The sequence below is a fragment of the Mugil cephalus genome, chromosome 1, assembly GCF_022458985.1.
Source record: "Mugil cephalus isolate CIBA_MC_2020 chromosome 1, CIBA_Mcephalus_1.1, whole genome shotgun sequence".
Lineage (NCBI taxonomy): Eukaryota > Metazoa > Chordata > Actinopteri > Mugiliformes > Mugilidae > Mugil > Mugil cephalus.
In genome coordinates, this window is record NC_061770.1 from 2612656 (window position 1) to 2640642 (window position 27987).

General features: G+C 41.2%; 1 protein-coding gene across 1 annotated transcript; it reads right to left on the bottom strand.

The window, feature by feature from the left end:
• Window positions 1-2613: 2613 nt before the first annotated feature.
• On the bottom strand, window positions 2614-27717 carry spen (spen family transcriptional repressor). The gene is made up of 15 exons (XM_047584635.1): window positions 27315-27717; window positions 24331-24651; window positions 17507-18121; window positions 15145-15302; window positions 14769-14969; window positions 14538-14689; window positions 14313-14438; window positions 14066-14179; window positions 13864-13977; window positions 13667-13767; window positions 5798-13580; window positions 5379-5711; window positions 5081-5275; window positions 4753-4911; window positions 2614-4652 (listed from the first exon to the last, which is right to left on the bottom strand). The coding sequence occupies exons 1-15, from the start codon at window positions 27395-27397 to the stop codon at window positions 4521-4523; spliced, it is 10587 nt and encodes a 3528-aa protein (XP_047440591.1). The 5' UTR covers window positions 27398-27717; the 3' UTR covers window positions 2614-4520.
• Window positions 27718-27987: the final 270 nt, after the last annotated feature.

Genomic DNA, 27987 nt, shown 5'->3' on the forward strand with positions numbered 1-27987 from the left:
AAAGCCTGATTTATATTACCAAAAACCAACAACAGCAATTATGATCCCAAACCCCGGCCTCACATGAGGAACTCGAACAGAAAGACATGAGCTCCCAACAAGTCACACGTTCTCCTAGATCTCCCAGGCAGCTGTGGGCAGAGGTGAGCCAAATGATTCAGCGTTTTCAGCTTCAACCAAGAGTCCGAAAAAGGAGCTGGCAAAGCTCTTCAGGCCTGTTTTCAAAAAAGGTGATAGACTGCCACCTTTGGTTATAAAGGCTTTAGCCTTTGTATGTTAAGAAAAGCAGCCTGACAATCATTGTGGCAGACATTCACTTTAAAACTCTCTCTGACAAATGATCTGATTTGTCTTTATGCTTGAATGCGTAAACAAAAAGGCGTGTATGTACTTGTCAAAACTGATTTTACCGAGCTCATCACGATCTCAATGCATCTCACATTTAACTTCATTGTTGTGTGTAACCTTCCATATTGTTGCTTTTTGAACCTCCCAGAACAGAGTTGAAAGTTGACTTTAATTTTTTATTTTTTTTTTTAAAAATGACAACTTTTGTTAAAGTTTCCCTCTGAGCAGGTTAAATGTGTGCTCTCGTGTAAGGACAAATTGTCTCAACACCAGCGTGGAATGTAAGGACCTCAGGGCCAAAATGAGACAAACAAGAAAACAAGCACTTATCAGAGTCTGAAAAAAGAACCTCCACATTTTCAACATTCTTTTCATTTTCTGGCCAAAACTGAGCTTTCAAAATGTCATCCTGTGGCGAAGAATTCAAGAAGAGAACAGCTCAGAAATATGAATGAGGTCTACTTTAAGGACAAGGGCACGCCACTCCTCCTGGACTTTGCCTCAGCGCTCAAAGGCAGAGTCTGTAATCTTAGAAGAACAAGAATCTGAAGAAGGAGGGAGCCGATGAAGTGAATGGAAGTCTTCCTTGTCTTGGCGTTTCATAGCAGCGCACCAGTCTGATCTGCTCCTTCTCACGCTGCAAACAGGGTGTCAATTAACATTCCAAGTGTTGGCCTGTCGGGGCACTATAAATCACTTCTGCCTCACCTCTTCTGGTCACACTCCTTTATTTCTACTGTAGGCATAATGACAGGAGAGAGAAAATGAATAAAGCATGGGCATGACCCTCTTAACTCTTCCCACCAGTTTGTGCAGCTGCGTTCCTCTGTATCTTCCTTTTTATGGGAAGCACTAAACCACTGTATCACATAAAGATTAAAAACTAAACCATAACACACTACAGGAAATGTTTTTACATCAACAGTGTTAGGTTAAGAAGGTTATTATAAATAAAGTGCGTTGGTGTCTATTCACAGTCTCTGTGTATTTGATTGTAACTACTTGCCCTTCTAGATTTAATGAAAGATACTGCAGCCCTGACCACCGAATGTTCCCAAAAAGAATTCCAATAGCAGCTAAATCCCCAAAGGCCTCCCTCCGGGGAATATGTCAGCTAGAATATTCTTGAATTGGACGGGTGCAGCCGGAAACCCTAATGCTCAAGCCACAGTCTTAAAATTCCCATAACCATAGAGTTGTTTGCCTCAGGGATGAGTCTATAACTGCAGCCTCTGACAGCCACGGTGCTCATTTGTCTTGCTTCATATCCATTTGAACGCTGCTCTAAAGATGGAGCCACAGAAACGGTTTTAGAATCCGTCAGTGACGTTCATGTTTATTCAGCAATGGAGGAGGGTTTCTGTTCAGCTGTGACTTGTCAACTGAATCATTCATTTAGAGGAACAACTTTTGTCTTTAAAACAGCGCTAGTGTTAATGAGATTTATTCAAGTGTCTGAACAAGGACTCAATGAAACTATCCTGTGCAGGAGTCTGGTTATACACCTCCCTGGTGGTTCGATGGGAGACCTTACATGTGTAAAGCATTACTTGCATTACTTTTTTGTGGACAACATTCAAACGCATAACTAGGAAATCCCAAATGTAAACATTGTTTGGTTATATTTATGTATTATTAAATAGGTTCCATTAACATTTATCATGTCATCATATCATATAGACCTACAGACAAGCTATGTTTAGTCTTTGCTAAGGCAGACATGTTCAGACGAGCAGCATTCTCCACAATTCCCTCTGCAGCAGACCAGAATTAAGTCTTGCACAAAACAAAACAGAAATAACACGACTGAACTGAACTGACACAACTGAGCTTAAATGTTTTTTGTTTTTTGTAGATCTTTGCTTCCTACGGTGCACATATTTCTTTGACACATTCCAATTCAGAAAAGATTCGAGAAATACTAACCATATCCCGGGAAATGTCAAGATAAAGTCAAAACCATAATTTTCAACAACAACCCGTTTTCATGGTAAACTGAAATGTGCTATTGTGGGTTCAACCTCACCCTCGTCTAGTCAGATGGTGACATCTTCTGACGGCTGAAAAGACTGCAGCACCGACTGTGAGTGGTGACACATGAGGTGAAGTGTTTTTAAATATTTGCAACTGTTGGAAAATCTGGTAACAGAGAAATGAAACTCAGATAACAATCAGATTAGATCCCGCAGCTTGCAATCAAAATCATTGTTTGACTGTGACTTCAGAGTAGCTTCAGAGTAGTAGTACAGATTACAAAAACACAAACAGAGTTACGGACCATTTAATGATCTTCAGAAGTAAGTTAAACAACCATTTATTTTACAGTTTAAAATGTCCTCATGGAGGAACAGCAAAATACACTCAAAATGAAGATTGATCAAAAGACATTTTTTATATTAATCACCGTTTTAAGATTGTTTTATTTTCCATGTGTGTATTTTCTTCTCATTTGTTTATCAAAAATTATAAGTGCCTTCAACTTAACCATGAGCGTATTCAGCTTGCAGCCATAGAAATATTTACACCACAAAACTGACAAGCATGGTTATACTTTCAGCATCGGTTTTAAACACCTCAACTCCCGTCTCTTTCAGACTGCTTTGTTTTGTTGCACAAAACAAAAATAAAGACCCTGAAGAAAGACAATAATAAAGGGGAAAAGTACACAAGAGCACAGATTAAGGACATTAGTATTTACAGCTTGGCTCCAGGAGACAGTTAGGAGGGGGAGGGGGGTGGAGACAGATGATCAACACATCCATTAGCGGCATGACGTCAAGTTTAAGACACATTCTTTGCCTTTATGATCCTACGTTACCCTTTAAGAGCTGAACATGAAGCATGCTATAACACGTGTGGTGAAGTGGCTTACATTACCTCAGGATGCAGTCCTTGACACAGAAGAGAATGATTTTCAGACAGCAGGGGGCAGTACAGGACCACATAAGGGAGAATAAAGACAGCAAGGCTAACAAAAAAAATGCAACCCCTACAGCACAATGGTTTCCTCAAAATGAACATACAATTTCAAATGTAAAAGCACTGTAGTAGCAGAACTGGGTTGACAAACAATACCAAAAAAAGGAATCAAGTCTGCCCTCTGAATGGCAAAATACAAAGTCACATATGAAAATAGGTTCTGATCAAATGTAGTTTCAGATACATTTCGCATGTTAAGCATTTGCAAAAGACATTTTGGCACAGAATCAATTTTTTAAAAAAGTTTTTTTTGTTGTTGTTTTTTTTTTTGCAAATATCACTTGTGGATCATGTACAGATCCTCACTACTGTTCCCTATTCCCAAAGAAAGAAAGAAAAAGAAAGAATTGATGATCTGTCTTCTAAAATAAGTGACTTGGTCTCTCCACATTGCTTCAGTCTTTAAATATTTATAATATGTACAGTTTCACAATTGTCCACAATAACCTTAAACTTAAAGGAGAAAAAAACAAAAATAAACAAATTAAATATTCTTTATATAGTCCCCTGTTGAGGCATTGAGTGTAAACTGTACAACTCTAAACATCCCCTCCCATGTTCCTGGGGCAGGGAACACTTCGGGATGAAGAGTTGAGTCCGGAAATGAAGTAGAAATCTGCTGATGGAGCAAAAGCAGTATGACTGATCTCCAGGCAATGATGAGTTGTTGTTTTTTTTTTTGTTTGTTTTTTGTTTTTCTTGCACAAGCATGACTGATCACGAGAGTAATTCCATAACATGTATCATTTTATACTCAAGTCTGTACAAAGTTCACAATTTTTTCCTTAACATAGTGCAATGACTTCTCACATCGTCTTTAAAAAAAATCACAATCACTTTTATGAAGGTAAAAAAATCTCATAGGAAGGTCTAAATCCATAGCTTTATGAATGCTATGGATTAAACAAGGCTATGCACAACACCTCCAAAAATGGCCAACATGAAATGAGCAAAGTGATCAAAAATCCCCATTCGACCCTTTGTATCCTTTTCGTAAAGGTATAGTTTTTGGAATTCAGCATCACTGGATGATTTAAGGACTTGGTGAAGTGAAGGAGAAAAGGTGAGTTCATGCTAAATTAGATCTTTAAAAAAGTCAAATACATAAAAATATGAGGCAATTCCAGTTTACAAACCGGATGAGTCAAAAAGGGCTGGTGTTGGCTTGTTTGTGGTGGAAAGGATGGAGGTAATTAAACTGAGGCGATAACAATCATGAGGTGCGGAGAAATGCTGGAGATGCTGTTGAGAAGGTCCGGGGCCAGACGTGAAAGGTGGCTCTCAGAGAATTCACAGGGTGGGAAAATCTGCACCACATAAGCTGGCTGTAGGTCCACAGAAGAAAAAAATGCAAAGAGAGAGGCAACGTCATAATAAGGTACTTCATTATGACATACAACTCATAAAATCTAAATGAGCACACACCTGATTAGAGCCGGGATTGGGCACATTGATGATGCCAGCTGCCTGTTTGGCTTGCAGGTAGGTGATGAAGCCACTTTTCAAAGCTTGGGTTTGACCAAGGACATCTTCTTGATCTCGACCACAGGGTAGAGCCAGTAGCAGACAGTAGTCGTTTTCCACCTGTCATGAATAAATAGATTGTCACCACAAAATTTTAAGTAAAGCACAACTCCAGAATGAGGAAAACATATTTATGGTCAAATGTGTCCATTGTGACTCTTTTCAAATATGTTTACCACGTATTTTAAAACCTTAACTTCGGCGATTAAAATAAAATCAAAATACTCACAGTCATTCTGCGTGCCACACTGTCCAGCTGAGAAGCCTCAAGCCTCATCCTCTGGACAATACGAAGAAGAGAACCTCCCTCCGGGGGCGGCAGGGAGCGCTGGGCCAGTATGGTGTTGCCAGACACAAAGTGCAACTGGACAGCAGCCTGGTCGTTTTTCAGTGCTAACAGGCCTTGCCACACAATAGGATATTTCTGTAAAAAGAAAACAAAGAGTTTGCTAAGCATATTCACCTGTTTAGTATAGTCTTGAAAATATATTCTATGCATTGTGACATTGCTGGTCCAAAAATCTTACTGTCAGAAGCTGCACCATGTCAATGGAACGATGTCCTGAATGTTCAAGCTTAGCATCAGCCCGTTGCTGTAGTGAACTCGATGGGGCTGACGGAGGCGTAGGCAGATAGGCTGGAGGACCTTTCTGTAGAGACAGATCTGGCTTGTGGCCCATGGGGGACATCATTGGAGATTGGTAAGAAGGGGAGACTGTATCTCCTTGTATTCTGGAAATATGTGAAATATCCGAAGAGGTAGCATGACGAAGATGAGAACTCTCAGGCTTGGAATCACTTCCTCCCCCATGTGACTGAGACATTTTACCCCTGTTACCCAGCTCAGGATCTGGAGGGATCTGATGAAGAAAATAAATATGTAAATATGATATATATAAAAGACGTTAAAATATTTACAAAAATACACATAATAATGTGTGGTGACCTGTGAAGATGAAATGCCTTGGTTAGGCAGGTTGTGTCCCGGAAACTGGGATGGAAATCCCCGCATGTCCCGATAAACTGGAAAGGACCCTGCTCCTCCTGGATGTATCAGCTGAACCCCATGAGGGTGAGGAGACAGTATGACAGGGCTGGATGCATGTACTCCTCGGATTCTACTTTCATTGGAAGTCGGATGTATGAGCTTTCCTTCTAGTGGTTTGAGAGGTTCTTTTGCTGAAAGCTCAATATTCTTCCCCACTATAGGACTTTTTGAAGGCCCAGAGATATTGCTTGAAGATGCAGTTCCAGTCTCTGAGTTGCGTGGTGGTCTTGCATCTACTGCAGCCTGCTCGCCCAGTTGCTGGCGCATGAGGATGCGGTGATGTATGTCTCTGTACTGTTCCATGCGAATACTGGGGTGGAGTCCTCTGTGGTCTCCGTGAATCATCATTACATCTGACTGGAGCTGGGAAGCTGAAGGTCTGTGAAGAGCTTGGTTAAAATGTCTGGGTTCCTCTTCACTTACACTGTTACCACAACCTGACACTGACCCTTGGGAACTTGAATGAGACTGCAGTACCATGTCTCTAATGACATTAGGCTGAGGAGTGTTTGAGCGTTGTGAAGGACCAGGGTGGGAGGAAGACAAGGAGTCACCTCGTCTCCCATAATTAATCCCAGAAATTGGCGGAGTAGTCATCCTGGCTTCATGAGACATTGACTGAGTGACACTGTGTGGTTGAATTATGACAGAGGATTGTTCTGGATGTGAATGATGTATACTAGAGTGATAAGTCGACATTGGTGGCATGCCATGACCCAGAACAACTGAAGTTCCAATTGGAGAACTGCTCGGTGGACAGGATTTGACAAAGGGTGATGGGGAGTGAACAGCTGTCCGTGGAGACTGGGGTTCTTGCTTGAGGTGTAGAGCTGACCGATCGCCTGTGATGCCAGGGCCGGGGCTCACACGGGTACCAGACAGTGACGGGTGGTGTGGACTCATAACTGGGCTGAGGTTAGACTGCTGAACAGTTTTGCCAATGTCTATCTTTTTTGTGTGAGGTTCAGTTCCTAGTCCTCTTTTGCTATGCTGCTGCTGTATCACAGGTTGGTTGTACATCAAGACCTGAGGAGAACTAATGGGCTGTTGGAACATCTTAACCACACCACCTTGGGTTGACGTGTGATATGGCGCTTCAGACTTGTCACATCCTCGATTGTCCTGCTTTGTACTGGAAATGACAGGCTGAGAATTATAGTTCTGGCCGGTCAAAAGGACCCCTGTGTGCCCGAATACTGTATGAGTTGGAGCTACTTTTGAAGTAGGTGAATGGGATGATGTGATAACTGGGTCTTGCTTTATCTGAGATTTGGACACAGATTGCTGAAACTCAATATCACCCGCACTGGCTTGAGGGATTTGACTAATTTTGGCTCTCATCCTGTGAGGCCCTTCGGTTTTCTGACCAGAGTAACTCAGAACAACAACACCTTCTGATGTATTGACCCTCAGACCAGGACTGGAACCTGCATTGTAAGGAGTGGTCTCAACAACAGAACGCCCTCTGGTCCCATCTTCTGCTATATCCATGCCAAGGCAGCGATTATTCTCATTGGTGTTGGTTCTAAATTTTTGCTTGGGAATTGACAGGCCAATGCTTCGGTTGCTTAGGGAAATTCGTGGAGTTTCCTCTGTATCATAAGGCATTGGAATTCGACTTATTACTGAGGTAGCAGGAGAAATTACTGTATGCGGTGTCTTCTCGCCACAGTTTTGTTGGGACTCCGTCAGTGGAGATGGTTTATGGTGAACTGGCTGGGGCGGCAATGGTGGCCTCTCCTCAGGATGGAATTGTCTTGAAACTACTGTATCTGAGATGTTTTCATTCTCGGATATCCTTGAAGCTTCTGAAAGAGCAGATGTGACCATAGTGGTAGGTATAGAGTTGCTGTTTGATGCAGACACATATTTAGGTTCCATTAGGATTTTTCTTAACGTACTGGAACTAGGATCAATATCAGACGCCTTGGTATCAGGCGGCATTGGGGGATTTGTTGATGGTGTTCCAAGTGCAGTCGATGGTGGCACAGATGGAGTTACCACAGTGACGTGACATGAAGGAGCAACATAAATCCTGCTTTCTTCTGATCTTTGAGGCCATTCAGGTGAAAGTGACATTTTGGCAGGGCGTAGCAGAGGGACACTGAAATGGGACACTGGTTGAGGGCGAGTAAGAGCAGAGGCAAAAGTAGGTTCTGCTGTTTGAGGATGCTTTTTACTGCTGGAGATGTTGCTTGTGCCTGAATGAAAAGCAGATTCTTTTGGTACAGGTTGTTCAACCTCAGGCTGTTCTGCCTCTTTGGGGGTGTCTACAGTTATAGCACTTGTAACATCTCGCCTACAAGTTGCAACAGCAGTGACCACTGAGGCTGCTGCAGTACCCCCAGCTGTAACAGTGATTGCTTTTGAATTAAGGGTTTCTGGGTCTTCTGGGATTGACTCTGGCAACTTGACCGGGGAAGGCTCTGATTGTGAAACATCTTCAACAGTATCCCCCTTCTTAGTAAATGCACCTTTACGACTTCTGGACTTCTTCGGGGTTTTAGCTCTTACTTTACTTGTTTTCTTGGGTGTTTCAAGTACGACAGGATCTTCTGCTGCCTTAGACTCTGCCATTGATCCCTTTGGGCTTAGTGTCAGAGGTCCATCGTCTAAGTCCCCTGCAAGAATATTGTTGATCGCCATGTGTGTTTCAGGTTCCATAATCTCATTGGAAGAGGAAGATATCAAAGAGTCAGGGGTACGAATAAGAGCAGTGTAAGTAGGTCCTGTGAAACCATCTGCATCTCCACATTCTTCAGCCGTAATGGAATCAATAGCAGCTGCAAGTTCAGTTTCACTTGCAGGATTAGCCCGCTTCTCCTCAACTTCCTCACCTTCTGGTTCCACTATGACAGGAGGCAATACAGTAGGTTGCTCTGGAGGTTGTTCCTTATATGGTCGGGGAGGCTGCTCAACTGTGAGTTTGGCAATATTTTCAACTGCCTGCTCTAGTTCCATCTGTCGTGCTAATAGCGCAGCAGCTGGATCAGTAGGAAGTTCAGATTCTGATAGCGTGTCTTCTCTGTCATCTGAAGCAGGCTCCTTGGATTCATTTGGAAAAACTATAATTTTTGTTCCATCATTCTCTTGTTCTCCTGTCTTGGGTTTAGTATTAGTAGCAGCCTCAAAAGTCTGAGCCTCATCATCCTCTGTACGAAGTAAACCTTTTACATCATCAACACTTACACGGATTTCAAGATTTTTCAAAGTGTGTGATTTATCTTCGGTGGCCTGCTTGGTATTTCGTTTCAACCTTGGCGTTTTCATTTTAACACTCTTTTCAGGATGCTGTCTCCTCTCAGATGAGCTTGTGTCTATCTTTTCAATGTCACTATCTACAGATTTCTTTACTCCTGGATCTTTTTCTTTTTTGTGCACAGGTGAGCTTGTGTTTTCCCCTTTTTCTGATAATTTTCCAAACAGTTCAGAATCAACTTTAGCTTTAGGCTCTGACTCATCATGACTTGCCATACCAGTGAGCTCAGGTAAGACAGTCATGCTCCCAGGTGTTCTGTCTGTTTTACCTTTTTTGTTAACTGGAGCAGATAAAGTCTGTAGCTGTTTCTGGGTGCGGGGTGAACGCCATCCCTCAGAGGCTTTCACAACCTCTATATTACTTGATGTCTCTTTGACCTCTGTGTCTTCTTCTGTGTTTTTCTTCTGATCTCCTTTTACTGGTGATACATCTTCACCTCGTTTAATGCCTCTCTTAGGTGGGCGTCCGCGCCTAGTATTGGTAGAAATTTGAGCATCTAGCTGTATTGATTCTTTATCAGCACCACGTTTGCGCATACAGCGGGATGGCTCAGCTACCTCTTTGCCAGTTTGCTCATCTTCATGTAGCGTAGCATAAACTGACCTTACATTCCTCCGACGTGTTCTACCATGTATCAAACTTGACTCAAGGCTTTGTTCAGAATCAGATGCATGTATTGGTGACTTGGACGTGGTTTTAGACTCAAATGACATTTTGGGTGCTTCTGCTCGAGGAGATGAGGCTTTTTTAAGTTTCTCTCTGTCAATCCGTTCACTCTTTCGCGTAGCAGGTTTTTCAGTTGCAACAATTTGGGAAGTCTGCGTATTACGTAATACTGGTAGGGCTTTTGCCCTTTTACTCTTGGGCTGTCTACGGCTCGGTAATGGTTTTATTTCAGCCTCTAGCTCTGGCATACATGCCTCACCATCTGCCTCTATTTTCTGAGTTTCTTCAAAGTCTTTTGCTTCTTGATTTTCGATTTCTGGTTCCGTCTTAATCATTTCAGATTTTTCTTCAATCTTTGAACAATCCGAATAAGCAAATTCTGGAGTTTGTTTTTCAAAACCGATCAGGGAACCACCAGGAGTGGGAGGCTTATCCTCCATAACTGGATTCTTTTCCACTGCTAAACTATCACATTTCACTTTGTGTTCAATTAACTCTGCTTTTGTTTCAGTTTCATTGTCCAGTTCTGACAGGGCAATGGGAGGGGTTATAATTAAGTTAGGAGCAACTGGTTTGAAGTCTTCCATAGGAAGAGAATCAGATGGAGACACCTCAAGGACTGACTCTACTTTTTCTTCTTTGACAAGTGACGCATGTTGATCTGAGGAGGGAGTTACAACTTCTTTCTTTATTGATGGAGACATTTCTTTAGGGGAAGGAACAAATGGCAAAGATGTCAAGGTTAATGGAGAGGTGGCTGATTTGTCATCAGCTTTCAGTATGGGCTCAGATTCCTTATCAGACATCACATTGTCACAATTCTGAACTCCATTTCTTTTGATATCGACCACTACTGAATCATTCTCATGATCAGGTGATGTTTGGTCTTTGTCCTTTTGTTGCTGGAGCTCCAAAAAACGACTATGGAAAAGCACTATGGGCTCTTGGGGGATGTCACTTCCTCCAGATTCAGGTTGAGCCTCGGCAGCACCTGGCTTGGTAAAAGGCCTAGCAATTCCAGTTTCTAAATCTTGGTCTTTTCGTTCGAGATGTTGCAAACGGCGTGAATCCTGCTCAAATATTGAACTGTGTAGGAAACGAGAGGCAAACAATTCCTGACGCTCTTGGTCCTGGGGCTTAAGTTCCTCCTTTTTATCATGCAGCTTTTCATCAGAGTCAGTACGAATCTTTTTCTTTTTCATATACCAAGAAGGAATAGGTCGAGGTGCTAACTCTACCTTGTCCTTATCTGAACAGCTGTGGGAGGCTGGAAAGCGTGAAGGCAGAAAGGACCAATTATCTTCCCTTGAGGAATACAATGTCTTGGCTCTTTCAAGGAGTGCTTTTGTATCAGGAGTTATAGTTTTATCTAAAGCAAATGAGTAAAACTTATTCCTTTCCAAAGAGCCTGAAAGTTTGAGATCTGTTATCCTCTCATCACGATCTCTGAGGATATAAGATAACGAACTACCTGACTTGGGAGAGATATGTTTGTTTTCTCCATCATCCTCTGAATCGGACTGCACCTCTCCAGGTTCCAAATCCTGGCCAAGGCATTTGCTTATGCTGCCATGTTTTGAAACATTGCTTGGGAATGTCATTTCCATTCTGAGCGAATCAGATTTAATCCTTCTTTCCCAATGTTGCATTAACTCCTCATCACATCCAAGCAAGGACGTTTTCAGCTTTGGGACCTCATTTTCAGAGGACTGAAAATGTCTGGCTGTCAGACCCAAACTGTTTTTTAATAACTCAGTGTGTGAAAATTTATCATCTGTTGTTGGGGAGGATTTTCTTTCTTTCTTTGTAACAGACACAGATATCTGGGCAGTGTCATCTTCCTCATTTTCAGAAAACTGACCAGCTCCTATCGATGATGGTATCCTATATATGTCTTCACTTAACTTTTGGGAGCTTGCAAAGTTGTGCTCTCTTTTTACTTTGAGTATTTCAAAGTCAAAATTCTCTAATTTCTTACGTTTGCAGGAAGAGAAGTCATCATTGGCCATATCTTGAATTGATTTTCCAACCTCATGCATGATATAATCCTTTTCAAAATCATGAGTATCATTATTTGCTTGGTGCTCAAACATTACAACCTTTTCCGGGTCAGCAAGCTTTAATCGGAGCCATCGACTCTGTTCTGTTTGTTTTGTGCAAATGTTATGGTCAATGTGGGCAAAATGTTCATCTCCATCATCAGAGTCTCTGCACTTCCCTCTCTCTTTTTCGTTTTCAGACAAAACCTGTTTCTGTTCTTTTAATTCATCCAATTCAAGGCTGCAGTCCTCTTGTATCTTGGTAAAATTTGAGCAATTTTCACCTTTTGGACCCTCTGAATCAATTTTAAGGTAGGAAGAGCTTAACGGATCTGAAGAATCTTCAGTCAGTTCACCTAACTGTGACTGTTGCTCCACAGGAAGGCTAACCGGGTTGGTTTCACAGTCTCGTCCATCTTTAGGACTGTTAACTGACACCATTTGGACACATTTATCCTTGTGGTGTTCTTTTTTATGCATCACTTTTGTCAAAACATTCTTGTCTAATTCGGTCTCCTTAGCATTGTTCCACAGTTTATAAAGTCCAGGTCTACCAAAGTCCTCTTCAGTACTTCTCTTTTGTCGCTCAGATTTTCCTGAGTCTTCAAAGCGCCTTTTCCTTGCAGCTAAACGGTCAATATCCAAAGAAATACCACTGTCCAATCCCATTTCAGATTTTCCATGTTTTTTGGATTTGATTTTGCTATCAGTAACCTCTACTAAACTGTGAATATGTTTGTCTCTAGGTACCTTCCCATGCTTAGAGGTATCACTTTTTGATTCTGTGCGGAATGGAGGACTCCTCTGGTCAGCTGTTGGTGATGTCAGTCTTGGACTATCACTTCCAACCCTCTGTATTTGTTTTTCTTGGACAGTATGACCAATCAATTTCCCTTCTTTTTCTTTAACACGTGTTAATTGCACCACACAAGGCATTAGATCCAACCTGCCTTTGCTCAAGCACTCCTTTGGGATTTTACTGGTATTACTTCGAAGAACAGACTCAGGGCTAACATCTCTTTCAAGTTCAGGTTCCGTGTCACATGCTGGGATAAGAGGTGAAGTGACTTTGAGCTTCTTAAGCCTCTGTTTCTCACTTTTGTCCTTGTCTCCTCGATCTTTTCGTCCTATCCTCTTCTCCTTTTCAACCAAATTCCCCCTTTCAATTTCAAAAACTCTATCTTTCTCAAGTTTTTCAGTCTTATTATACCTTTCAGATCGTGCCTTTTCTAGTTTTTCAAATCTGGGTGGAGAGATTGAACTACAACTACCACTTCTTTCAGAAGATCGACAACAAATACGGCGATCTGTATCACTTGGTATCCTCTCAGAGAGTGAAGGAGAGGCAGTGGGACTAGCTGGACGACGAGTGGCAATGTGAGATGGGCTTTGGCTACGTTCAATGGTCCTTCTCCCATGATCACGTCCTCGGTCTGTTTCAAAGCGTTCTCTCTCCCTTTCACGTTCCCGTTGCAAATAGCTGTATTTGCGAATGTCCTGCTCATAAGGGTCAGCTCTGTATTCCCGATATTCCCGAGGGTCTTCAAAGTATTGTGGATCATAGTAATCTCCTTGATATGGATCCCACTCTGTGTAGAACTCCCGACTTCTAGCAGGGTATTTGCGACGTGGATCTTCAGTATATGTTCCTGGTGTTCGTACATTTTCATAATACTGTCTCTCCGCTTGAAACTCATACTGGGTTCGTCGATCATCTCTGCCAAGAAACAAATCAAAATCAAAAGTTTTAATTTTAGACAGTGCTGATATATTCTTATCCATCTTTAAGCAAACAGCACAAACCTTCTTTCAGAGAGAATGTCATAAAAGTCTCGTATATCCTGCCCAGATGCCTGCATCGAACGATAGAAAGCCATCTGACTTTCCTGATTCGCAAAGTCCACCTGAGGAAAAAGAAGTCGGTCATAACGTTACAACCTATCAAGCATTGACAACTCAGATTATATATAATTTCCAAATAAGCCCTCTGTTTCACTTGCCTTGATTTTACTGCCGCCTATCTTCCATCCCTTTGTGTCTTTCACAGCAGCTTGTGCATATTCAATGTTGTTATACAGAATAAGGGCCATTCCTTTCATTCTGTCAAATACAACCTGCAGAGGACAGAGGAAAGTATTGTTTCATGGTTCCATAATAGCAACAATGAACGAATTATGAGTAGGAAAATAAATAAAAACTTACCTTGACAACATGGCCATAGCGGCAGAAATGACGGGTAAGAAACTGCTCAGTTGTGTTCGATGCTAATCCATCCAACCAAACACATGTTGTAGGCATGCTCTTCCCAAAGCCCAACTGAAAAGTAAAGAATAAAATGTCAGTTCTCATAAACAATACTATGGTTTGCCATAAAGTAGCATTGTTAAAATAACAGAATATGGTACATGTTTAAAGGTAAAATCTACAGTTAACTCAACAAAATTCTTACCTTCAGTCTGTTATTACCAAGATACTCGCCATCCATCTTCTTTATGGCCTTGCAGACACTGGCAATGTCACAATATTGTAGAAAGGCATACTGTGGGGCTCCATTCACCTTCTTGATGTCAATATCCTTCATGGTCAATGAAAATTAATATATTCTGTCAGTAAGCAAGGTCATCATCACCGCTGAGTTTGTCCCAATTTTCAACCGATTCACAGATTGACCTACCACTATTTCTCCAAACCGCTGGAAAATGTTAAGCAGGTCATGGTAAGTGGTGGTCTTCTCCAGGTTTCCAATGAATAAGGTCCGTGTGGCTTTCGGATGAAACTCATCAATCCTCTCATCCAAGGGGCGAAATTCATTCTCACTTTCTGTCTCTGAAAAATGCTGAGTATTAGCTAGTGGATTTGTTGATATCCATGTTTTCATTGAAAGAGAGTTCAGATCAGAACTTACCAGGGCCATTCCAGGCTGTGACATCAATCTGCATGCCAAAAAAAAGCTTTCCCTTTGATGCTCCAAGTGCTTTTTCTTGGTCTTCTTGCTGGCGGAAAAAGACAAGCCCATAGCGCTCCTCTGAAGCTCCATGGATTTGTACTGATGTGACCTTTCCGTGTTTTTTAAATTCATGGAACAAACCATCCTTCAGGCTTGTATCTGAAGTAAACAAACCAAACGTTTAAATTAAGGTTGTTGTTGACTCTTTTTAAGAAATGACCACATTATTATTATCATATGATATTTCAAAGATATTCAGGAATATAGTGCATCACTATTTATGCATATAAAAACTTCTGGTGGTTATGTACTGCAGGAGCACCATAAAACTAACCTGTAGAGCGCACAGGAAGATTTTGGACCTTAATACCAAAGCTTTTACGCGGTTCATCCTTGTCAAGAGAGGATAAGGTAAGTGCTGATGGTGCAGGAACAGCGGCAGACTGCACTGAACGTGCTGGAGAGTCATCACTTGAGCTACTGCTGGAATCACTGCAGCGAAAAAAGTAACATAATTTTGGATATTGAACAAGGGTCACAGTTTAACTTCAATCATTATATCAATCAATATATTTGAATGAAGGTGTGTTGCTTTGCTTTAAGTAACAGTCTAGTTATGAATACTTTACCTAATTTGAAACCCAAGTTTATAAGACTGAAATTACATGTGGTATCATATAATTTTGCAATGTGACATATTCTGCCCATAAGAAATTATAAATAGATTGGCTACTACATAAAATTTCATTTCATATCACGAAATAGTCACTGCATTTTATGGGATGACATTTTTGAAAAACATATGTTCAAATAAGGTGGGAAAAAAATGGTAAGAGACAACATATGATTTTAAAAAGAAATATCTGACACACATACATATATACATATACACTGTCCCTCATTTGGATAAAAGGTCATGCAATGCATTGTCAATAGGCCATTCCACCAAATTTTTTTTTAACATTTTAACAATTTAACATCTCTGAACTGAGGAGGAAAAACATATCCTTTTCCCGCACCTTTCACAATTCTAGGGCGCTTCTAGTTAAAGGCAGAAAAAGATGAATTTGCCCACAACAGGCAAATGCATGGCCGCCTCATGCACCTTTTTTTCTCAAATTCCCATGTCTGTCTCAGCTTTCTAGGCCCTCTGCTGTTTGTTTCCTTCTCACTTTCTCCTCCTGCGCTCAGACACTCCCGGAAGTGCTGCTGACAGAGCCTGGCCTGTGGGAGTGGGCAGGCAGCCAGCACTGGCCAGAAATTTCCAGTTCCAACTGGATCTCACGGAGGGGGGGGAGCTACCCATACACAGAGGTAGGCAGTGAGAAAAATATAGCAGCCGTCTCCTGAAATTCCCCCATAGCACTTCCTCATCAAACCACATGTGTCGCTGTCTGTTGTTGCTGAGCTGTGGACTCTGCTCCGTCCAAAGGTGATGCAGTTAACCCCTCTCCAGATGTTTATTTTTTTAAGTAAATTTATGCAGTGGAGTGAATCCCTATAGATGGACACGAATTAAACTGAATGAAGCTTAGTTTAATCCCATATATTATTATTTATGTATAAGAACTTAGAATAAAATAATTAACAGAACAGAATGTTAAACTACCCTGTCAAATTCAAAAAATACCTGAGAAAAATTCACTGGCATAACAAAGCTGGCACTGTTTTGGATGTCAGATGTTGGATATTTCGGATGATAGGCATTTGTTTCAAACACCATTAATGAAAACACAATCACAGCATGCCGGCAAAACAATCACAGTATAAATGACTGCAATAAAAGGTGTTAGTATTTATAATTTTTAAAAGCTTATAAAAGTATTTGAAAAAAGTTTTAAAATGGTAATGTAACTGTAGCAAAAGGTAGTCTAGAAGTCTAAAAGAAATCTGACTGGTTAATGGATGCAGACAAAGAAACAACCTCAAAAGCTGCCATATAATGGCATGGCAGCATAAATATAAATTAAGCAGAACAAGAAGAGTTTTGTTATGAGAAGTGCACCTAGTATGAAGCAATAATAAGTCAGACTAAATTAAATGTTCACAACACAAAAAGTGCGGCATTATGTGCCTCAAAGGTCATTTCACGCCATTTCAATCCCACCTGAAATGAACTACTCCAACAACAACCTTGTAAAAACACTTGATCTGTCATTAATGATTACACAAAAATAGCAAAGTAAAAATTTTAAAGAAGAAAGAGGGAGAAGGTGTACCACATACGAAATAATCTTCCCCATTTTGGTGAATATGCCAATACAGCACAATTTATCACTGAAACTGAGAACAGAAAAAGGAAGATTCACATGCCAAGTCTGGCCAATGACATTAGCTGGCGTTTTTTCTTTTTATAACACCATGAAAGAACTCCACAATATCCACAATAATGTGCTATGCTGGTTCTGATAAACGGTTCGATCATACCTAAAAAAAATGCTACTGTGCTGATGAAGAAACAGACAGTGACAAAGTACATACATATAATTTTGCCAAAAGGTTTATGTTCTAAACCATACCACAGAGGGATGATGAGCAACAAGCCAATGACAGAAGTTACATACACACATCTTGCCAGTCTTTCGGCATAATGATGCATAATTCACAGAGAATTATTACTGTGTCCATTGGGGAAAATAGGTAAACAACCATGTGTAAAGACAGAAATCCTCACGGACAGATTACGCTTCACTCACCTGCCACTTGTACTGCTGCTGGTACTGCTGACCGAGTCTGAACTGGAGGAGCGGCTGCGAGAACCTGACCCACTGTGGGAGCGTGGAGGACGAGAAGCCTGACTCACGAGCCTCTGAGGAGAGGGATTTCGTGAATGTGTTGAGTGTGGAGACCGGCTACGACTGTGGCGGTATGTCCGCTCCCCACGTCGACCCCTGTCCTCCCTGTAAAGGTCCCTGTGAACCACACTGGCCAAAGTGAAAGGTTCCCTGGCACGAGGCTCATAGCGAGGCTCTGGTGTCTCAAAGCGACAAGGACTCCTGCTGTGGGAGCGGTAGAAGCCAACCCCACTGGATGTGGATCCTCCGCTTCCTCCCGTCGTGGCCCCCGCTGCTCCACTTGTTCCTGTGTTTCCAGCAACAGCACTTACTATAGTTCCACTGACTCCTGATGAAACCGTTGTACCGCTTCCACTGGAGGTACCAGACCCACTGCCAGCAGTGCTCAGAGTCCTCTCTCTTGCATCACGGTAATAGTCTGTTTCATAATGCCGCTGACGGTCGAAACTGCTACCAGGACGCTCGTGATGTCCATAGGCACTGTGATCATATGCCCGATCCCGACTTTCAGCAGTCCTAACAAACAGGAAGAGAGAACAAGTCATATTACCATCACACTCTAATGATTTAAGACAACTGCTAGCACCAGACAGAGGACAAACAAAATTAACAGGTGTCTCAGGTGGGTCATCATTAATGAGAATAGGGGCAAAGTGTTTTGAGAAGATCTCAGAAAATCTACAACTATGAGTTGCTTTACAGGATTGACAAGTTAGGACAACAGAGCATCAGGTCTTTTCTCTGGTGATGAAATGTAACAGATCCTTCTGCCATCATAAAGGGCGACTAAAATGCTGTTAGGTATTACACTTTCACACATTTCCATCAACTCTGAGGAGTTAACAGAAGCTTAGTACGTTTGAAACTTGTTTCCTTAGAATGCAGACGTGTAACCGTTTTGCAGTTTCCCAGTTCATCTTTGGCCATCCAAGTCTAAGCCAAAATGTTCCATACTTAAAATACAACCCTGAAAGCACAGCATGAATGGCATGCATTTGTTGTATAACTGAACACAAGTCCTAAGCTTGTTTGAGCTTAATTGGAGGAAATGACAGACTTGTACAAAGATTACTTTTAATAAAAGGAATGACAGATTATGTCTTTGTAGTCTGTCATGTCATTCTGGGCTTGTAACATCAAGAAACAGTTTCAAAGGCCACTTATTGAGGCGTTTCATCAGTCATATGAGAGGCTTTGTTAAAGAGTTTTGGAGGTGAGTTATGACAGGCCTATTGTTTATAATGTTACACAATTTGACATCCCTTGTTCTTCTTCTGAAAAAAAAAAGCTCCTCAAAAGATCTCTTGTGAAGAAGCGCATTAGAAACGGCGCTAATATGGACATTCTGTTCAGACCTGAGCATCCTCTTTCTGAATAAAGCAATCAGAGTTTAATTTGGTAATACAACTGCTGTGTCATTACAGCAGTCATATTACCAAACTCACCATAATGAGCGGGACAGGACAGCAATTACCACTGTTTGAATTCAGATTATATTATAATCAGCAAATTATCCATGATGTTCCAACACAGGGCAGAATATGGATTTATAGAACAACAGTGACAAACTGTCATTACGCTGGTCCTGTGATTTATTATTTCTCCAATTACAAGGGGAGGGTAAAAATTTGAGTTTAATGGAAAACAAACTAACTTTTATAATTCATGGAAAAAATAGAAAGTATATTTACAGCAGTCTGACACGATACAACATTTGATTGTATTTGAATATATGGCGGTACGTGTGGGTGTAGGCCAGGTTTCAGTTGAGGGAAACTTCCTATATGAATGTTTATCCTGGAAACATTTTTACTGACTGCCTTATATCTCCTAATGCTTGATGCCAATAACAACTAGGGTTCACTCAGAAATAATATTAAATAATACACAATAAAAAAAAGTTTAAAAAAAATTCAACGTGTAGTTTCTAATGTATGTTTCACCTGAATTACAAGAAATCGTAAGGTATACAAAATTCATCCCAGCTTACTCCCCTGTTAGAATTAATACAATTCCCTTGCTCACAATTATTATAGAAGTATAAATCTTTTCTATCTTCTGAATGATATGGACCATCTGAGAGCAGCTGATGTATTTGCATCTTTGTAAATATCCGCTTATCCATATTTTATGTTTATGTTAACAGAGACTTTAATCAAACACATATGGAACAAGGAGAAACTTGTTAAACCGCTTCTGAGGAAAGACACAGTGGCAGCAGCAATGTTTTTGCTTTGGTTCTGATACAGAGGTTTATGATTAGTTCCTGTGGTAATGTTTTTAGCCTCTTGGATTTTCCAGAAATTTGTTGATGTTGTGTTTTAAATGGAAATCTTCTACTGGTAGTTTTTGATGACAGAGACAGACTATGACACATACATAAAATAACTATAAAAATCTGAATCTGTGGTGATTCGGCCATCACTCACAAGAATTTCTTCAATTGAACCTGTGCTAAAATGAGCTGCCTGGATCTTTGTGAGCTTTACAAACTAACTAGAACTCATGTTCCAAAAGGCTGCCATTTCTTTGAAGATATACGACACAAGTGTCTTCTTCTGCATGACTGGGGCACTGTGACGTCCTGAAAGGCCATTTGGTAAATGATCCATGAGATGAGTTTCTTAAAATGCCCAACTTGGCCATTACACCTGACAAAGAAATGTGTTACACATTTCCACACTAACATTTTACTGCTACACTTGAGAGGACTCTCCGCACCCAACTAAAAAACCTTTTTTAACAAGCCCTTTCTATGCTCTCTGATCTGGGCAAAGTGGAAATATTCATCTGTGAAAGACATTTGAGATTGTTGGACATAAATACAGGTCTCACTTTAAGTCTTTCCACCAAAGGCTTTTACCACAGGGAGGGTCTTCTTGTGGGTCACAAGAACAAAAGACTGTATGGGATATACATACTGCTCTAATGTTGAGGGTAAATGGCTTTGGGAGACTATTACTGTGTCGTTTCACTGCACTATACGGAAAAGTACAGCAGGTCGGGGGCAAATTCTGTTTCAGCTTATTTGATTTAATCATCTGTGTGCTGGATTCATGAATAACATCTATGGAATAACGATGTCTGCTGTGAAATTGATGGATTACCTTGACCCCTAGATGCTCTTGAAAATGCTAATTTGGTGGTGCAGGCTCGCTGTTCAATAGATACCCTTCAATTTCACTTTACACAAATCAGGTTCTACATTATTCATAGAGCTTAAAAATAATTCAGTTACTTTTTTGGGAGGATTTCCATCAGTGTTTGATTATTAGTCTACTCCGGTGCATGCCAAGCACATCAACTGTTTTGGGATTACGTGAACAGCATAGTTATAAGGATGCACCCCAGCAGCATGACAAAAAGGTGTCTTATATGGAGGCTCCGCTTAAGAGACCAATACATTCAGTCCCGTCCATCCAAAGTAGTAGAATAGTAAATTATCCTTTTGCCATTCAAACAAACAGATTAACTACATTTGCTAAGCACTTTGTTCTTCTTACATGGTATGATGTGGTAAGATTAATAAAGTCTTCTATAAATGTGACATAGTAAATAATTTAGAAATAAAAAAAATCATTTTGTTAATCTGGGGCAACAACAAAGTAAACCCAGAATGGCCATGAATCAACATTACCTGTAACCACATAATAATACTTACAGATAGATATAAAGAGGTTCTAATAAATTGGCCAATGAATCATTTTGTCAATAAATGATTTAGCTTAAGACTGCATTTCAAATTTGGTTGTGTCAAACTAAATTTCTACAACATTTTATGTCAAATAATGTAGAGCAGACAATGGTAAATGAATCATTAGCTGATGATCTGATGATAGTAGGGAATTTGCACTAAAATAATAGCTATAAGGAGCTTGGAAAGTTCCAAACGTATGTGGATGAAATTGGATATTACCTGAGTTTAAAGTCATAAATTGAAGGGGGAAAAAATGCTGAAGACTTGTATCGCATCTTCACACCACAGATGCCACTCATTGCCACATATCCTATCTGCTGTGGATGACTGAATCAAATCAGATTCTATAATTAGATTCAGGAAAAAGGAAATACTCGTGGTTTTTACATAATTGCCATTCTACCTTGAGAACAATAAGAGAACAATGCTGAGGCGTTTTTGTACACAGGGAACCAGCGGGATCACCTAATGAGGTCCATACAACCTTTGAAGCTACGCAGTTCTGACAAATGCCATTATTCAGCGTATTTCTTTTTCCTTGACAAAATTGATTTGTGATTGTTTCTCAAATATTCATCATTTTATCTTATTTTTTTGATAATGCCAACGTTATTACATTATTATTATCATCACTGCTCAACTCATCATTTAAGTAATACTGACCAGTAAAAATCTTTAATTGTGGCCTTGACAAAGTTCTCATAATCAATAAATCTGTATATTAAATTATTATATTATATTATATTACCAAAATTATATTACCATATTACCAAAGTATATATTTTTACTTGAATATGTTTATTATTGTTGTTATTATTGTTATTATTTACTCCTAATATTATTCTACTCATTATTACGCACCACCTTGTTTGTACCTCCTGTACTGATATCCTGCCCCCACAATTCACTGTACATATTGCAAATATCAGTATGTGACAAATCTTTGAATTTTGGGTCTTTAAAAGCAGTGATCATAAATATCAGCTGCAATAGGATCTATCAAAATGGAGAGCAGGAGATAGGAGCTGAAAGTGGGATCAGGTGTGAGCAAGAGAAAGGAAAATATTACAAGGTAAAGTACAAATTTCTCCATAAAGACATACAGGAAGTAATAACAGTCTATGTGCCAGCTATTTCGGTTAGTGGGGAAAATGGAGAGAGACAGGGGTTCAAACTAGGGGGTTAGAGAGGACAGCTAAAATACACAGGGCAGGACATACCAACCTTTTGAGAGAGTGGTAACTTGACCTATAATTCCAAATACAATTTAGGGAGATAGAACTTTGTGAGCAAAAAATATGGGCAAAAATGTTGAGTGTAGGAGGAAAAAAAAACTGAAGCACAATTAGAAAACGTAATCCTCGTCTTGAGGGAAATGGGGGCCTCGCATAGATGAGCTGGAGTGTCCATTTTAGTTAAAATCATGAAAACACTCTTGGCTTTGTACAGATCCATGTTACGATGTTCTGTCTGCTGTAAGTCAGTGTTCATATATCCATCCAAAATTGTGTGGGGAAAAAAATTTGTGTTGCACTTAAGTCCCATAAAATAAATATACGATATCCAAGAGTCTGTCTTCAGAGAGCTGATCACAGCTTCTCCGACAGCATCAATGGAAGTGAAAAATGAAGTCTTTTATCTTCTTTTCTGAAGTCCTGCTCTTTCCAGGTTGGCCACACTATGTGCCAAAGGAGTCAGGCTCCTGATGCCGAAGGAGTCAAATCTGGTCATGACACACGAAGAATAAAGGTGTTTCATAACAGTAATCCAGATTCATGTTCATAGTAGCACCGTATTCACTCCGAGGGTTGAGAACAGGGTTCAGTTCTGAACGTCCATAATCTTCATGTCTGATGTCCATCCATGATCTCTTTACAAGCATAAGAGCCAAGAGTCAATGAGAATTACAGTTCATGGTACAATTCAGTTCTGTGATTCTGTGTTTAATGTATCCAAGGTTTAGTTATACTTCCACATTCAGGAGGAGGTAATCCACAGACATGAGGTAGGTTATCTCCAGTAGTATGGATGGTGCAACATTCATTTTTTTCAAGCTGTATGATCCATATGCAGTCCTTGCATTCCTTGTAGGAACGCAAAAAAAATAAAAAATAAAAATAAAAAAATATCTCCACCAAAAAAAAGGCATGGAAAAAAAGTCATTTGCTCACTTATTTTTGTTGTCTCTACTGAGTTGGATCACCAGTAGAGGTCTCCCAGCACTCAATTTGTAATGCCCTGATTTTAGATATATTCCCAAATAAAACAACAAAAAAACAAAGAACCAAGAAAGCAACTCATACCTTTAGCATGATCGCATATCCTTTTGGTGTCTGGCCAGTATTAATCCAGCAATGGGGAATAAATATCCTCTGCAGGTTATCCACGTGACTCCAGCCAACAAGAGAAGTGAACACTTCCGCAAGGTGTGCACGATAATTGAAAACCAAATTAAACTAATCCAGACATGATGTCTTATGTATATAATTTGTGCTCTTGGTTTTGTTACATGAGGAAATATGGGCATTAATCCACCGAGCAGGCCGCGTAACTCCAGATTAAGGGAATCCCAGGGATGGCTGCTGGACCACTCTCTCTTTTTCTCTTTCCCTCTCTCTCTTTTTCTTTCTCTCTCTCCAGCAATCTCCAATAATCCTGGGAAATTTTACGATATCCAATATTTGCCCCGTATTTTCCGCAAATGATACATCCACCTCACAGAAATGTTTAAAATGACAGAGATAATCCCCAAAAGCCATTTAAACCACTGACTATTCATTTAAGCAATGGATTTAATTGGATACAAACATGCTCTCATTCATGGAATATCTATGTCTACCTGTAAGTACGTATCCAGGAGCGCTGGTCACACTGATGGACTCAGAAGAACTCACTACAAGACTTAATTCTTGAGCATGAACTCTATTTCTCTTCTTTAACCCCCAAACAAATAAATGAATAGGTGGATGCTTGGTGTTTACTAGAAACCACGGTTCCCCCTGTCTTCAGAGAAACTTTGTCCACTTACCCGTCTAGTCTGCGTTCATAGCGTCCATCTCTGCTGTGAAGCGACGTGGGGGGCACATACACAGCCCCCCCTGCCGCCCTTGTGAACCCTGATACATCCCGGCCACGAGAGCCTAAGGACAGACTATCGTCCAGCCCCCTCGCTGCACTAGGAATTGTGCCTGGTTCATTGTAATCAGTGCGCAGATCTCTGTCCCCCATCTTGTTGATAGCATTGTGAGCCTTCTGAGCACTTTTAATGTCCACAAAATCCACAAAGGCTGCGACTCCACCCTCTGAACCCCGCTTTGGCAGGACCTTGACACTCTCCACCCGTCCATATCTAGAATAATAAAAAATAAAAAAACAAATATAGAAGAAAGACATGGTGATCACCAGGTTTTGAAAATGTTCAGTTTGAATTCTTGACAATAATATTCAATATTTCATTTTTCAAATGCCACCACCCATTTCAGAATTCAGTGTTGAAATTAACTCAGTCAGTGTGTGTGTGTGTGTGTGTGTGTGTGTGTGTGTGTGTGTGTGTGTGTGTGTGTGTGCGCGCGCAGGGGTGGGAGGCAAGGCGGATTTGCTACTCTTACTTTCCGCTCTGTGGCACTTTCTTTCAAGGCAAGAGTAACCCAGCAACTGGACTTGAAACCTTGGAACATTACATGTTAATAACTGCATGTATTTTCTATCATTAGCATGTTTTCAAGGAGGAAGATGCTCCCATAAGCATATAACAGAGGGGTTTAAATGAGACTGCACAGCAATTTTAAAAAGATATGAAATTTGTTCTTGATTTCCAATAAAAATATGTCATGGTTGCTTCTGTTCCACTAAGTAAACGCCTTGTAGCATATTTTAACATGCACGACATTGCTGCTTAAGGTACAATGGGGTTTTAATAGATTTAAAAGATTTATAAGAGTGCAAGTGTCCCTTTGTTCCCTTAATAAGCATGTAAACGTCAAAATGCCTTGTTAAGCGACGGTTCAATTGAGTGATGGGAAGGCTATTACACAAAATTTACAATCCTGCGATCATCTCTATGCACCGAGTACATCCCACGCCCCCCGAAGACAAAAAAGGAACGCGTGTTTTCTGTCGACTGAGACAGTAGGTTGCCCATAAATTTATTGGCATGCCAGTTCCCAACACTGAACAGCCCCCGACGCCATTTTAGAAAAGCTGTTCACACTGCTTACTCATTCTGCCGTCCCCCATCTTCAATGACTTCTATCACACATTGGGCTGTCATGCACCTGCACACTCCGACTACCTCTGGGTAACCGCTGGAGCTGAGGCAGGCTGCACGCTAAAAGGGACTCGCCAACGCCGTTTCCCCCCTCTGCTATATTGCAATAATGGGCTGCCAGTCGGCACCCTCCTAACATAACGTTTCGCACATCATAGGACGGGATTGTGTAAATAAAACGACGTATAGGTAGCCCCATTATTGCGCGGTCTGCAAGGCTGCATGAACCAGACACGAGTCGTATCTGTAGTTCGCTCTCGCTGCATCAGTCTACCGTCAATTATGAGACCGAAAGGGTACAAAGTACCACGTTATTATCACCAGTTTATATGTTTCAAACAGTCCGGGAGATGCTATGGGAAAAATGTGCCTTTAGGTTGCAATTTTTTTTTTTTTTTTTTTTGCCAAATAGGATTAATGTAATTTAGCAGCGTCGTCCCATATGGCGACGCCTACACAGCAAAAAGAAGAAAAAAACGCAATGTTGCTCATATGGGTAGACTATGATATTTCTTGCTTGTTTGTTTTGTTGTTGTTTTTTCTGCAGTCTGGGTTGCAGCACATCTGAACAGAGAATGGCTATTTCCTTGACAGCCGGGAAGAGAGAGACGACGAGAGCGCGCAGACTACCATGATAGCCACACACACAAAACCATATTTACATGTTTTAGTCCAAGAAGGACAACAAAGAGCTAAGAGCCAGTGCGAGGTGCATTGGGTTAACTTGCTCCAGCAGCCCAAACAAAAAATGTAGGAATGATTGAGATTTTCTCATGCTATTTTAAAATACAGATATGTAGTCTGATTTTCCTGAAGTCAGATCACGTTGCTGGCTGTGCAACTCGGCAGCTGCGGGTAAGCAGCGCGGTTTGAATGTGGCAAAGACAACCATTTTCTGCGTCCAAAGCAAACACAAGAAGCCCACTACAACGGTACAATGTTGCACATCAGTCGGAGAGTGAACAGCACCCCGTTCGATCGCAGCCACTCTGCAGCGACGTCGCAAAATAGATGTCGGCGTGACGTCGCGTCAGCTTTGAGGTTTCACTGACTTGTGTTAAAATTATAGACCAAAACAATAATAATTCTAACAGTAAAAAACATCTGCATGCTCCAGCGCGCTCCAGCGGTGTTTCACGGGTTCGATTTGAAGCAGTGGCTTGACAAACTCACGGAGTAAAGTGAAACAGCAGGAACACACGGCGGCTCACTTCATTCCGTGTGCCAGAGACGCAGACTGGGAAATGCAAAGCTCGTCCGGAGCCAGCAGCTCGCCAGGTAGCCTGAAGTTTGTTTACACTGGCTGGGCTCTGTTAGCGTCGAGGCTACAGGAAAACGTGTTTTGTTTGCGGTCACCGTATGGAAAGGTGGGCTGCTTAAAAGCCGGCGTGTTACCTGATGGGGACGTACGACCACACGACATAAAGGACAAGTAATCACCTAACCGACAAGTTCGTAGCCGTGTCACAATGACAAAACCATATGTGCGCTAGCTGGGTGGCACTGGCTGAGGCGTGCGAGACGTTTTCTTCTTTATCGCAGCTCAAATGCAGCGTAGTGCTGTTGCTTTAGAGAGCTGACAGCACAGTTGCCAAATGGGACTTTGCTACAGGGGGAACCTCCTGCTTCATCCCGACTTCACTAAAATATGACACAACAGAGAGAGAGGGAGAGAGAGAGATGCTGGCCGTGCACTCGTCTCCTACATTACAAAACACACGCACGCATCGCTCGTTTTTACTCACCGCTTGAAGTGCTCAATAATTTTCTCTTCTCGTACATTTTCGGGTAAATTTCCCACCCATAAATGTCTGGTTTCCCGGACCATACTGTGTGCTCCTGCTCCCCGATCATGCAGATGAGTTTACTGTGTCAGTTCTCCCCGTGCAAAATACAAAAGGTCTGCAGGATAAACGCCGGACAAGAAGAAAAAACAGATACTTGGCGCAAATCATTGACTGGTCACCGTGACCCAATGTAAACCATTAGGTTGGATCTCCGCACGCTGTTTGATACTCTTCACTGTTAAAGCGCGATCTTGCACCTCTTCGTGAACGCGCTCCGGTCTGTTCCCGTGACTAGGCGCGTCCCTGACACCATGCGACCTTTGGGTGTCGAAAGAAAGCATGTAGCTTCCTAAAAAGATGCAGCAACTTCGCTTGTAATGAGAGGCACACCGCGCAGGCGTGGCTTTGTGTGTGAACTTCTTTTTTTCTCCCCGATGAGATAGTCTTCCACACATGCGCATGCGTGAGAAAACCCCTGGTTGAATGCTGGTGGTGCTTTGACATCCGAGAAGCTTTTTGACACACAGGAGGATCCCATCACTGCCCGTCAAGTATGACGAGGTGTGGCACAATGTATACACAGTAAATTAATACAAACGTGATATTTGTAATGCTTTATTAATGTATTAGG

What these genes read in the sequence shown, in the direction of transcription:
- spen (XM_047584635.1), bottom strand. Translation starts at nt 27,397, where the DNA reads ATGGTCCGGGAAACCAGACATTTATGGGTGGGAAATTTACCCGAAAAT. An exon ending in TATGAACGCAGACTAGACGG is followed by an intron (nt 18,122 to 24,330) that starts GTAAGTGGACAA and finishes CCTGTTTGTTAG; the next exon opens with GACTGCTGAAAGTCGGGATC. An exon ending in TCTTCCTGTGCGCTCTACAG is followed by an intron (nt 14,970 to 15,144) that starts GTTAGTTTTATG and finishes TGTTTACTTCAG; the next exon opens with ATACAAGCCTGAAGGATGGT.